The 14,385-nt window shown below is 36.7% G+C and overlaps 2 protein-coding genes across 4 annotated transcripts in view; one reads left to right on the top strand and one right to left on the bottom strand.

The window, feature by feature from the left end:
• Positions 1-3,207: 3,207 nt before the first annotated feature.
• Positions 3,208-6,674, bottom strand: tmem167a (transmembrane protein 167A). Its single transcript, XM_086077257.1, has 4 exons — positions 6,625-6,674; positions 5,853-5,962; positions 4,547-4,581; positions 3,208-4,426 (listed from the first exon to the last, which is right to left on the bottom strand). Exons 1-4 carry the CDS (start codon positions 6,625-6,627, stop codon positions 4,356-4,358), a joined length of 219 nt encoding a protein of 72 aa, XP_085933383.1. The 5' UTR covers positions 6,628-6,674; the 3' UTR covers positions 3,208-4,355.
• Positions 6,675-6,730: 56 nt separating this feature from the next.
• The window catches only part of LOC147173513 (DNA repair protein XRCC4-like), a 28,365-nt gene continuing 20,710 nt past the window's right edge, over positions 6,731-14,385 (top strand). For all 3 annotated transcript variants that reach the window (XM_086076752.1, XM_086076750.1, XM_086076751.1), the window contains exons 1-3: positions 6,731-6,833; positions 11,104-11,255; positions 13,190-13,395. In XM_086076752.1, the coding sequence (XP_085932878.1) occupies positions 11,117-11,255; positions 13,190-13,395 (345 nt within the window). In that variant the 5' untranslated portion in view covers positions 6,731-6,833; positions 11,104-11,116. The remainder of the gene's footprint in view (positions 6,834-11,103; positions 11,256-13,189; positions 13,396-14,385) is intronic.

The raw sequence follows: 14,385 nt of genomic DNA, 5'->3' as shown, positions 1-14,385 counted from the left end.
AAACTCACATATTCAGCAAAATACTACTCCCAAAAACGTTTTCATTTACAACCCAAAAACCTCCCACTAACATAAAAACTCGCACATTAAAAAAAACCCTCAAAAACCTTTGATGCACGAAAAAATTTCCAACAGCAAAAGCCACTGACAATTACCAAACGATCTCTCACGCACAAAAAAATCTCATATACAACAAACAACTTACATATTCACCAAAAACCTCTCACACATAAAAAATTAAATAATAAAAAAAACTCAAGCCCAAGCTTTAAAGTTTCCATCCATTTTCTGTAGCTCTTGTTTTCATTCAGGCAGGTAACACCCAGCACAGAGTGCCAGCACATTTCAGAGAACATATAGACAAACAAACAAGCGCATACGCTTATTTTCACACCTGTGGGCAATTTAAGTCTTCGGTTAAACTAACATGAATGTTTTTGGAATGTGGGATTACACAAACACAAGGAAAATCATTCCGTCTCTACACTCGGAAGGCCTGAGCGGAGAATTCAGGTTGTAAATGTAATTTTCAGCATAAAATTCAGAAATAAGAAAAATCCTCTTTTTCGGTATGTTTTTGTTCATGAAAGGGTAGAAATTGTGCTCTCGTGTTGTGCCTCTTTCTGTGTTACTAAAAAGCGTTCCCAATGAAGGTCGTGCCCAACAGCCTTCATCCGCCTCCTTCATCCGCCTCCTCCTTTCACACCGTGTATGAGGAAGTTTGGCTTCAAATCTAAAGCAGCCACCCAAACTCATCTGTCCTCCAAGATAGCAGTAAACCGAGAAACCACTCACCATTCAAATAAACCAGGATGAAAAAAATAGACCAGGATAAATAAAACAAAAAGTTGGAACGCTGAAGTCATCGGCTGCACTGCCAGACTTCCGACCGCTCTGTGCTTGTCATTCACGCCAACTTTATACAGTACATGCTTGTTCATCTTCGAGAAAATTAGGACACTGGTGGAGGGTATGTAGCATTTATGGGGGTGGGGGTCCATCCAAATAACATGAAATTGATTTGCAATATTTCTCGAAGACATTGAAAATACAAACCAAAAAGTAGGGGTGTTAAAAAAAATATTTTTTCGGCAATGTATGGCGATATTACAACGCGCAATCAATGTTTAACTCATTCACTGCCATTGACGGCTATAAACGTTAAAAAAATATTTTAACTATTTCTATTAGTTTAACATTTTTTCCACTTGTTACAAGAGTATAAAAACCTATAATTTTTTTGATAGAAAAATTTAGAACAGATCTAAAATTTGTGATTAATCGTGAGTTAACTAGTGATGTTATGCGATTAATTACGATTTAAAATGTACATTTTTAGTAATCTTAAAAAAAAAAAAATGAATTTATGGCAGTGAATGAGTTAAACATCAATTTATTTTAATGAAAATATTCAACAAAATGTTTTACTTTGGGTTAGGGTTCACACTTTAAGCATGGAAGGCCTTAAGCCTTAATATTTTATTTCAATGCTGTTCAAACATGAAACCGATTGCAACCCGCTTGTTAAATACTCACAGCCTAAAGTTTCAGATAAATACATTTTCTTACAGTGAACATTTACAAGTTGTTGTTCTGATTAGTATTTTCCTCAATTTGAGTAAAAATCGCAATCATCAACTTATAGATTCGTATCGGGATCAATCGTATCGAATTGAATCGCCAGGCAATTCAACCCCCCCCCCCCCCCCCCCACACACACACACACAAAAAAGACATTCAACGAACACGTTTTTTTTTTTACACGGTGTTTATTTTTTTGTTAATTAAACAAAATACGTTTATCGAATGTGCAGGGCTGATGATAAAAGCTTCCTTATCTTCCCCTCTTTCATCATCAGCAGAGACTTGAAGGTGGCACGTTGACATCGGTATCTCTTACTCGCCAAGATAGAAACAGATGCCTGAGAGCTTCCTGCTTCTCTTTGGCCTCCTTGTCCCCGAGCCCCGACCTGATAATCACGACGTTTACCGGCAGCCGTCACTTGAACTCGACCCGGCAGGGCCTAAAATGAACGCAGGCCGACAAGGGAAAGTCACGCGGGAGTGACGGGATACGGACACTCAGCAGGTATCAAGACTATCGAAGGTGAGCGAGTCAACAAGTCTTCCCGCTTTATTTAGGCGTCGTCGCTGCATGGGAAAGAGGAAATGTTTGTCTGGGAGTGCTCCTGTTATCGGTTGATTTATCTTGAAGTTCACTTGCAGCTGACTGATGTAAGAATGCTGCAATTTTAAGACCAAATAAGGAACTGCAGGCACATCGCATGAGATTCGTTCGGTTGCGTTTAATCTTTGAGAATTTTATTTTGTTACGTTTCCCCTTTAGTTTGCTGTGCAATTGCTGTACATTGAAATAATTTTTTGTAGTTTGACTTTCCTATATTGAAGTGCAGTGTTGATGTTAAACTGTGCATTTACATACATACAATATGGATGATCTGGGATCAAGTTCGTCAACATGCGGTGCACTTAGTAATTGAACTCATTCACTGCCATTGACAGCTATAGACGTCAAAAATTCATTTGAACTATATCAATTAGGTTAACATTTTTTCCCCCTATTTTTGTTAACAAGAGTATGAAAACCTAGATTTTTTTTTTGGTACATTTAGAACGGATATCTATAAACGTAAAAAAATATATTTTATTTATTTATATTAGTTTAACATTTTTTCCACTTGTGTTACAAGAGCATAAAAACCTAGAATTTTTTTTATTGAAAAATTTTGAAGATATAAAATTTGTGGTTAATCGTGAGTTAACTCGTGAAGTCATGCGATTAATTACGTGTACAAATTTTAATCGCCCGATGCCCCTAATTTTTAATCATCTTTTCTTTTAAACAAAAAAACTTTTAATATATATATTTCTTTAATTAGGGGCGCCAGGTGATTACAATTTTAAATTGTAATTAATCGCATGACTTCACTGGTTAACTCACGATTAATCACAAATGATATATCTGTTCTAATACAATAAAAAAAAAAATCTAGGTTTTCATACTCTTGTTAACAAAAGTGGGAAAAAATGTTAAACTAATAGAAATAGTTCAAATAAATTTTTGACGTCTATAGCCGTCAATGGCAGTGAATGAGTTAATGTGATCCAAACCAAGAATCCATTATTTCACCTAATTAAGGTGCATTGCTCGCTTTTATTGTTAATTGCAAAAAAAAACACAACAAATGTGTGGCACTGACTTTATTGTGTTTGGTTAAGTACATCGCCAATGGAAAATTGGAAAATAAAATAAACTGTTAGATTTTACATGGAATAATTATCTGACAATGATGCTGTTCATTTCCAACTCTTCGTTTGTACAGTACGAGTGTAAATTCTGTAGAGTAAATGTGACTATTTAGAGTGGGGCCAAATCGACTCCGTTTTAGAGTAGGTTAACATTTACACTTGGAAGAGAGTAAAATAAAGAATTGAGGAAGAAAAAATCAAGTCACTCAAGAGTTGAGGAACAAACTCACGACCTTCCGCTTGGGGGACTGCCACGCTACCACCCGAGCTACGCCACTCCTACTGTTTGCTTACCTCCAAGAGGAGACCAAAAATCTTTTTTCTTGGTCTGGGAGTTAGGAAGATTGCGGCTGACGCGAGTGATATACTAACAGAAAGCAGGAGCTGCGTGGCTCGGGGAGTAGATCGGCTGTCTCCCAAGCTGAAGGTGGTGAGTTCGTTCCTCAACCCTTGAGTGACTTTTATTTATATATATTTTTTCAATTCTTGATTTTACTCTCTTCCAAGCGTCAATGACTCTAAAACGGAGTCTAATTTACTCGACAGAATTTACAGTGAACGAGTTTAAAATACAGTAAGAACAACGCAAGTGGTTTTTACTGAGCATGTTTTCACTTCTTCTGTCGTCCGCTAACACATTTGAGCGTTGACGGGAAGTTCACGTAATCCACTTGAGTCTGCTGTCGAACATGATGGTTGAGAGAACACACGCCTTCACGCCCACATTGATAAAAGCTTCCGGACAATTTGAAACGTGTAGGAAAATGTAAGAACAAAGCTGTGATCTCGATTTTTTTGTTTGCTTGTTTTTTTGTGGAGACATTGAGATCGTTCAACGTCAGACACAGATTTGAGAACATCAATTCTCTCCGATGGCGCCCCCCCCGCCCGCAAGGATCCACGGGAATGGAAGAAGGACAGACGACCTTGTCCACAGAAGAACGGACGTTCCTTGCTGCGGAGAGCGAAGACACTTTCCTCTTTGTACATTATCCAACAGCTACTGGAGTTCTTGCTGCGCTTCCACGATTAGCGGTCACTGTCCGTGTTCTCGTTGCGCCGTTTCCTTCCTCCTCTTTGGATGCCTACTGTAGGAACAGTATACTAAACGCCATGACGATACAGCAGCAGGCTACCCAAGGACTCTTCCGCTCGCCTGAAACAAAAAGGAAAATCGTATCACGATCCGTTGACGCAACAATTGATTGACTTTCAAATTGGATTTAAATACAATTACATACGCAGTGGATTGTGTTGTGTGATAAAACCGTCTCACCTATTCTGGCGCATTTCCAGAAAATCCCTAGCAGCCTGGAAGATAACAATAATTATTATTATTAAATCACACATGTTTAACTATTTGCACATGCGTCAGCAAACAACTCATTCGTAGTTTTCATATGATTTATTAGGGGTGTGAATTGCCGATTCGATTTGCATCACGATTCGATACCGATTAATCCCGATGCGAATCTATAAATTAACGATTGCAATTTTTTTAAACTCAAATTTAGAAAATACTAAATCAGTAAACTTGTACATGTACACTGTAAGATTTGTATGAACATTTATTTATCTGAAAATTCAGGTTGCAGTCTGTTTCATGTTTGAACAGCACTGACATAAAATATTAAGGCTTAATGTTCCATGAATATAACATTCTTCCATGCTTAATGTGTGGATCCTAACCCTAAGTAAGACATTTTGTTGAATATTCAAATAAAAAAATGGATGTTTAAAAATAGATTCGGCCGCATATCGAATCGATTCGAGAATTGCACGCTTTAATATCGCGATATATTGCCGAATCGATTTTTTTCTAACACCCCTATGATTTATGTTGTATTTTTTTGGGGCCTGTTTTACTGCCACTTCTCTCTCTGTGGTGGAACTGACCGGGAATCAAACCGGTCTGAAATGTGGCCTTGAGACATATTACTTGCGCGTAGGAGATCATTTAAATCTAATAATACAAAGAAAGATAAACCACAAGTGGGATGAGCGGCTCCATTTCAAATATTTGTCTTACGACAGACGGTTTCCCGAAAACCCAACACACACAAAGATAATCTAACCAACTCAGAGCCTGAGTCATCCATTCTGACCCAAGAACGGGAACGGCAGCTATCTCATGTCACTATAAAGATTAGGGCTCGCAAAATTCTGGGAATGTTAAAAACTTTCCATGAGTATTAAACACAGGAATAAACCAGGATTTTTCAAAATTGAAGGTTTGTGGTTAACTTTATATTTCCGCATAGTCCTGACTAAAACAACCAGATGTCATGCAAGTAAAGTGAAATCTTGATTTATGGTGTGCCGCAACTTAGGTTTTTTTTTTCCAGTTATGAGCCCTCACATCATTGATTTATTCATTTATTTTGCCTTTTGTTGCAAGCCAATATTTGAGGTAAAACCAGGGTTGACATAAAAAAAACAAATGGAGCCATTAAAGTATTGCAATATTGTCTTATGGGCGTAAACCTCGGCTGCATGTGCCTGACCGTTTATTCAATTATGCCATAGTATTACGGGCTAAATATGTTAAATATGTAGATTGAGTACACATGATGGGAACATACCCAGTTTTATTCTTGTCCAGCAAGCTGGGAGCCAGCGCTCTGATGTAGGCACAGGTACATATAAGGAGAAGAATCACCGTGAGCAGTGACTGGAAGTTGAAAATGGCTGACTGCAAAATGACAAGAAAGAAAGCAATACAACTTTAGGCATAATTCAGTTCAGTGCCACAGGATGGATGTGCTGGGATTTAAGGCTTGTTCTCCCGTGACGTCACGAACCTCGGGGACTCAGCTGTTTCTTCACCCATACTGTACCACATCACAAACGGACAAAAATGTTTTCCTGGCTATGTAGCGTACAATTTAAATCATTCAAATGTGCATGTATGATGACATAAAAGCTCATCTTCACGCGCATTTGCATGTGTTTTAAACAGCATCCAACTATGTGGTGGAAGCGTCCTCAATGGGACAGCTGCAGCGACGTGGCACAGTCCACGAAACGGTGCTAACGTACCAGCAAAAGAAATCAAGTTCGACATATGATCCATCGTATTGCGACGAGTTAGGTGGCGATAATCGATGGATCAGTCATGTTTAAAACAGCAATGCAAAGTGATCATTTGACTTTTATTTACTGGCTAACCATTTAGCATCATAGCTAGCGCAAGCCAGCTCCTGTACGTCCAAATCCGTCCAACTACGCAATAAAGCATTATTTAGTGTGTCAGTGGGAGTGAAACGTAGACCTAGTTAAGCGTGCATTCATTAAATCTCGACTAAAAGGATCATTAAGCGAACACATGCACTTCTTGAACAAAAATATGCTTACCATTTTGACGGTGAGTCAACGCCACATAACACTTCCGGTTTTGAGGACCGACGTAGGTTTGACGTAATGACGCAATGCGTGACAATTCTGGGTTGCTGATTGGCTGACGAAACAAGGGTTTAAAGTGTCACCTTGAACAGGGAAATAACTTGCATACAGTCATTTTCATTTTCATACAGCCGTCGTTCGGACAACGCAGTGTCCTAACTGTAAGTCTTTTGAGTATGTTTTTACGTGCAGCATAAAGCACACATTTGAACATATGTCGTCATGTTATTAAATCACTGTTCAGCGGCGCGTGTCATTTCTAATGAAAACGACACGCGCCGTATATTTCCGGGGTGTTTTGCAGTGTCAACAACTTATTAAGTGTAGCTAATTAAAGAGTTTGTAGAAGTTTAATTCCCCGTAACTTGGCCAAATGAAAATATATATATTTTTAAATGTGCATACAAAATACTTGCCTTCTTTTATTAACTTTGTGCCTGCATGTACTGAGAAGGAATAAACATCAATGGACACAGTTTTTAATTCTGAAAGGATGATCAGGAGTTCTTTTCGGTTGCTATTCACCTCGCAAGAATTATTTGTGAGTGGAAAGTACATTTACGAGTGCAATACAAGGATCATTTGTGTCTGAGGTTGAAATTGTGTTATTCTACCAGCCTGTTTTGGTGTTGGGACATGCATTTGTTACTCTGACTATCCGTGATTGTACATTTTAATGGAATAAATAGTAGGCTACAATATTTATTTTTCAGTATTAAGTATACGTTTTAGGAACCAATTGTCTGGCTCATTTTAGATGAACTCGTTGGCCTACTTCACCGCTTTATTTTAGTTGGCTACCTTACACGATAGTGGTACTTGGAGAGAAAGTATTTATTTTACTAGACTACCTGGCCCTTGAAAAATTCATGGAAACTTATTTAGTCCATTGGTCATTTGGAGATTCAACTGATTTTTTTTTTTAATGTGACAATACTCCCAGTGAACATAAACTTTCATATTCATTTTAATACAGAGTGTTAGCAGTTGTAAGGAGAATGTCCAGTGAAAATAATTGTTTAACTCATTCACTGCCATTGACAGCTGTAGACGTAAAAAATTCATTTGAACTATTTTTATTAGTTACATTTTTTTCTCCACTTTTGTTAACAGGAGTATGAAAACCTAGAAAAATTCTTTATTGCACATTTAGAACAGATATAAAATTTGTGATTAATCGTGAGTTAACTTGAGAAGTTATGCGATTAATTACGACAAAATGTTTTTATCACTTGACGCCCCTAATTTTTAATAATCTTTTGTTTAAAAAAAAAAGAAATGATTATTAAAAATAACAAAACAATTAAAATTATAAAAAAGAAGAAGAAATGATTAAAAATCAAAATAAAATTATTAAAATATATTTTTTAAAGAAAAGATTATTAAGAAATTTAAAAAATAATTAAAATTACATTTTTATTTTTATATTTTGAAAAGGAAAGATTATTCAAAATTAGGGATGCCAGGCGATTCAAAATTTTTATCGTAATTAATCGCATGGATTTTTTTCTAGGTTTTCATAAAAAAATAGAAATAGTTAAATATAATTTTTTACATTTATAGCCGTCAATGGCAGTGAATGAGTTAATTAAGGACATCTTAATTGTCAGAGTCCTTTGATTGTAATCCGTTCTTCATGTAAAGCACAGATTTCTTCAAAACTGGATACTTTCTTTGCAAATTCCCCCCCCAAATCATCTCTTGTTTGTTTAGTACTTCCGGAACATAGCGTTGTGTTTCATTCTGTTTTAACGTCGATAGGAAAACACAAGACAATGGTTGCAGGATGAAAGGGTCAAAGGTCGCGAGTCAAAACTGTAGGGGTGCTATTGTTGATGATTTAAACACTCCAGTGATTCTGTGTTTGTGTATGTGCGCCGATGCAGCACGTGAACAGATAGACTTCAGGATTCACTCTGAGGGTTTTTGTCTAGCTCGACATTCCTAACAGACAACTTTTTTTTTTTTTTAAATTGGAGTGTCCTTCTGTCATTACCAAAGGGTCATCGTCCCCGCACACCAGATGTTACAGTAACTAATGACTAGCTGTGCTCCATTTATGAGGTTAAAGTTGAACCCTTCATCTCCCTCATCATCTCATTCGGTCCCTTCCTGTAGCCACACCCCTTCTCAAGGCACAAAGGCTCAACTTTAATCTGCTGCCGTAATGTAACATTCTTTTCGCGCAGCTCAGTACGTCTGTGCGCTTGTCAGAATATACGGTAAAAAAGAAAAATGAAAGGTGCTGACACGTTCTAAGTTATTGCAAGGTGTCTAAAGGGAAACGGAGACAACTAGCAACTAGGCCAACTGCCAATTTAGCTTCTCTTTTTCCCTTCAGTTCCAATTTCTTTACCCTGTATTTTAGCAGGGAGGATGTCAAACTCACTCCCACTTCCACTAGAACCACTAATCACCTATTCTAGCCTGGACATCCGCAATCAAGTAAAAGTTCTCAAATGATTTCATAGGAATCAAAAATGTTGCCAATAAATGGACAGTTAAAGACTGTTCAAGGTCATTTTGCAAATAACAATTTGCTCATAACTCAAGGTGCAATGATTAATCCACAGCTAATGAATTATCAAATGAATGATTTGTTAATTATTTTTCGATTGGAGGGTTGATCATTTAAAGACCTTGTTAAAATGGTTTAAATCCTCGGAAATCAACTCATCAGTAAATATTCTCACATTTCACTTTCCTTTCTTTTCTTTGATCCTTCCTCGGGTCTCCTGACAACCTCGCGACTCTCGCTGGATTCTGAAGTATTCGGTTTAGGTGAACGGTATGGGATTTTGAATAGGTTTTAGGTGAATTAATGAGTACACACTCACACGCACGCACACATGCACACACACATACACACGCACATACAAAATAAAAATTAAAAAATGTAAAAAAGAGAGAGAGCAATGATGATTACATGTCGAATTGGTAAAATTACAGAATTAACAATACTGAGCTCTATCAAGAAAAAGAAAAAGAAAAAGAAAAAAACAAGTAAATATTCTCACATTTTTGTAGTCCTCCATTAAACCAGGCTGATTATGTTTGTGTTTTTTGTAAGAGATTTGCAAGCATCTGCGTATACTTTGGAAAATAATAATTAACATTTTTGCACATTTTCGGAATCATAATCAATCACATTTGTGTATTTTTGTGCATTTTCTGCAATGCTAAATAAATGCCTTATTTTGAATAAAGGATGGACATTAAAACATATTTGAAACAAAATCAGATTTTTCTAGTTAATTGACAAAATGATCAACAAATTAATCGATTATTGAAATAGTCTTTAATTGCAGCCCCACTCTTAACTCATTCACTGCCGTTGACGGCTATAGACGTCAAAAATTCATTTGAACCATTTCCATAAGTTTAATTTTTTTCCCACTTTTGTTAACAAGAGTATGAAAACCTAGATTTTTTTATTGTACATTTAGAACAGATATAAAATGTGTGATTAATTGTGAGTTAACTAGTGAAGTCATGCGATTAATTATGATTACAAATTTTAATCGCCTGACGCCCCAAATTTGTAATGTTTTCTTTTTCTTTTTTAATTCATTCACTGCCATTGACGGCTATAGACGTCAAAAATTAATTTCAACTATTTCTATCAGTTTAACATTTTTTTCCCACTTTTGTTGACAAGAGTATGAAAACCTAGAATTTTTTTTATTGTACATTTAGAACAGATATAAAATTTGTGATTAATCGTGAGTTAACTAGTGAAGTCATGCGATTAGTTACAATTTAAAATTGTAATCGCCTGTCGCCCCTCATTTTTAATTATTATTATTTTTTTTTATGAATTCATGGCAGTGAATGAGTTAACTATGTCCTACAATCCGACATGGCAGTAGAAGTTCCATCCATCCATCCATCCATCAAATTTGTAATTATTTTTTAAGTGCAAGCTGTAAATAAAAAAACATTGTTAATCAAACTAAATCCATTATCATGAGGTACTTCTGTGAAAAAGAAAAAATAGATTTTTTTAAAAATTAATTTACATTGATATGAATATAAGAATATGCGTTTATCTAAATGTTCCAATTAATTGATAGACGGGCGAATAAAATAAAGTGAGGCTTTGATTCCACTTATTGCCACATGTAATTAATTACATCCCGGTGGTCAAGCCGGCCTCACTCCCAACACAAAAGCCTGCCAAAACCTGATTATCTCCACGTGGTCTCACTGACTCAAATGAGACCCCCATTAAAACACACACACAGGCTTTTATGGCCAAATCTGAGAAGAAAACAATGAGGCGTTTTGATGTAACTAAAAGATGAATACAACGCAAGTTGCAATGTCAGACTGAAATGGTTCTGCGGAAACCGCAGGTTGTCCGAGTAAGCTACCGATACAGCCCAATACTGGAAACATGTATTGCATCACAACATTCTTATGCGTCTGCAGGTGAAGGTGACACATGAGCGGTGCAGTCAGACAGGTCACCGTGGCCACAGATTCAGGGATCCCTTATTTCCTGCGAGTTGACTTTGCTGTCAGCGTCAGTGCTGGATTCACGCTCGCTCTCTCCGATGGCATCGCTGCGTGGCGTGGAGAAGGTAAAAGAAAAGGAACTTTTTACAACTGCAGATTTCAGCTCAAAGGACTTTGTCGTTTTCCCCTCTCTCCTTCCTTATGTTTTCTTTTTTTCCATCTAAGAAATTCGGGGCGCTATAGTAGCGAACCGCCAGGCTTCCTGTTATTTTTCATTTTTATTTTATTATTTCTTTTAATTTATATTATTATTTTTCGTTTTGTTTCTCGGACAGGTTGCGACTAAAGAGAAATTCCTTGTGTACACGTAAACAGTTGACCAATGGCAAAAAGTGTCTCCATTTCAGATTCTCGTCCTATTGTTTTTGTTTAGTTTTCCTCTTTTGTCTGTTGGTTTGGTTTATCATCCGTTTCTTCCCTACACAGAGTATGCGCCTCAACTTGTCGTAATATGCAGTTGTATCTTTTCATGGGATACAAATTTGATTTGAAGGTTGATTTTATGTTTACCAGCTTGTGTGAATGAAGAAAGAACGGCAATAATGGTGGACCTTTTGAAACTGTGGCACGCTTTAAAGAGTCATTGAAGAAGGTGGAAAATAATTCTCATGCATTAATTAGCTCCTCCAGACACACATTTTTTTCTGCTGGGCAAAATTTATTTTTGTGTGTGCTGATTTAGACTCTTTTCCCACATAAGAACATATAGATTTTTTTTTTTGGGGGGGGGGGGGGTCTATCTCATGTTTTTAGTTGTTATAGTGGATGCCAGGATAATATGGCTGTAACCTGTTGTAAAATGACCAAGCCTATATGCAACATTTTTAACATGCATATCATGCAAATCAACTTGCGATTGTGATTGGTTAGTCAAGATCTAATCATGAACCAGAAGTGTCGACATCATCCATTCCAAAATATGCGTTTTATTGGTTTAGAGATGCGAATATGTCATGTCCACTGGGACCATCTATGATCTCTGATAAAAAAATTTTTTTTAAAAATCCTAAAATCAGTAGTGCAAGCAAAACATAAAAAAAAAAATACACTTTTCAGAATCAGATTTAAATTTGTCTTCACAGTTGCAGCCCGTCCGAGCAACGCGAAAAATAACAATGTCCAACAGAGAGAGACAGAATTGGAAGCCTGTCGGTTTGCTAATTAACGTCCTGAAATTCTTTGCTGAAAAAAAAAATGGAAACAATGAGAAAGGAGGGTTTCTCCGAAACATTGTTTGAGAATTAATCATCTGTTCATTCATTTCAGACGAATTTTCAGACAAAGATGTGTAGTTCGTCATTTGATATAAACAGTATTTTTGAGGACGATCTTGCCATAATTGACCTGCAACGTGTGCGTGGAAAATCAGTATGTAACAGTTGCAAGCTGCAGGGGTCCAGGGACCCCCGTCGGTCGGTTTCGAGTGATTGATAGATCACCTGCTCTGTAAATCAACAGACTGGCCCAACTGTTCACTTGCACCTGGCAAAGGCCTGTCCAATAATATTGAACTCGAAGGACACAAATGAAGCAGTTTTCCATCATTCCTTCACTTGTGCTGCAGCGCACAGGTGTATAAAGTAGATGCACCTCCACAAGAGCCGTCTTTGTACGTGCACGCCTGTGTTGAGTGTGTGTATGTGTGTGTGTGTGTGCCTGGCATAAGCACAGGAGTGTACACCTGGAAACTTAAGCGCTCCTTGATTTTCTATTGCTGCCCCTCTGCAGGGCTGACAGGTTGTGGGTCGCGACAGCTAAGCATGCGCAGACTCCTCGCTCTCACCGCGTGTCTGCGTTTGATGTGTTAATTGGGACCCTCGGCCCTCGTGTGCGCAGCTGCGCAACAGCCCATGACATTGCCCCGCACGCTTTTAAATTGAAATCGCCGTTCACATACATTCGTGCCTTACTACGTAATTTGTATTGTTTTGCTCCGCCGTCTGCTATTATCCATTTGGTCCTTGATAAATACCAAAAAAAACGCTTTCTTTCTGTCCAGTTTCACATGACGAGGTCAAGAGAGAGGCCAATGACATGGGGGTCCCAATGGAGAGATATGTCGAGGATCTTCATCTAGCGCTGACGACGGGCGGCGGGCTAGAGGGACGAGGCGGGAGGAGAGCCACTGACAAAGACATCTATTCTTTTCAGCTCACTTTGGATCACTGTCAATTCTCTTATCACAAAATGTGTGATGGCATCCCGGTAAGACAGCATTTTGAACATGTACAGTTTTATTCACTTTTGTTTTAAAAAATGACCCTTTTGGTGGTCGTTCTGAATAAAACAAACAAAAAAATAAATTCTAAAATAAATTTGCATCTGTCATATAAACACGTAAATATGGAGGACCAAAATTGCCAAAATTAAAATAAATGGCTAAATAAATAAATGAATGAATAAAAGTGAAAATAAAAACGGGTATAAACAATATAATAAAATTATATATATATATATATATATATATATATTAGGGGTGTGAATTGCCTAATACCTGGCGATTCGATTCGTATCACGATTCATAGGTCACGATTCGATTTGATGCCGATTAATCCCGATACGAATCTATAAATTGATTATTGCGATTTTTTGGGGAGGTAAACTCAAATTTAGAAAATACAAATCAGTAAACTTGTACATGTACGCTGTAAGATTTGTATGAAAATATATTTATATAATTTATATTTATCTGAAAATTCAGGCTTATTACTGAGCCACTGCATTTAACAAACAGGTTGCAGTCTGTTTCTTGTTTGAACAGCACTGAAATAAAATATTAATGTTCCATTAATATAACATTCTCCCATGCTTAATGTGTGAATCCTAACCCTAAGTAAGACGTTTTGTTGAATATTCCCATAAAAAATTGATGTTTAAAAATCGATTCGGCCGCATAATGAATCGATTCGAGAATTGCGTGCTGTAATATCGTGATATAGTGCTGAATCGATTTTTTTCTAAACCCCCCCCAAAAACAAACAAACAAAAAAAAAATATATATATATACATATATAAAATACATACATATATAAAAACATATATATATATAAAACGAGATTCAAAAAATTTTAATAAATAAAAATAAATGTCGAAATAAATACAAAAATATATAAATAGAATTAAATATCAATCAATAAATAAAAATCCTTTGAATACCACACTCCTGTGTATAAATGATTTGATGTTGACACGTAC

Source organism: Leptonotus elevatus, chromosome 5 (assembly GCF_054856555.1).
Source record: "Leptonotus elevatus isolate MCC_2025b chromosome 5, RoL_Lele_1.0, whole genome shotgun sequence".
In the NCBI taxonomy this organism is placed as follows: Eukaryota; Metazoa; Chordata; class Actinopteri; order Syngnathiformes; family Syngnathidae; genus Leptonotus; species Leptonotus elevatus.
Note: the sequence above shows the minus strand (reverse complement) of the source record. Positions and strands in the feature narration are given on the sequence as shown.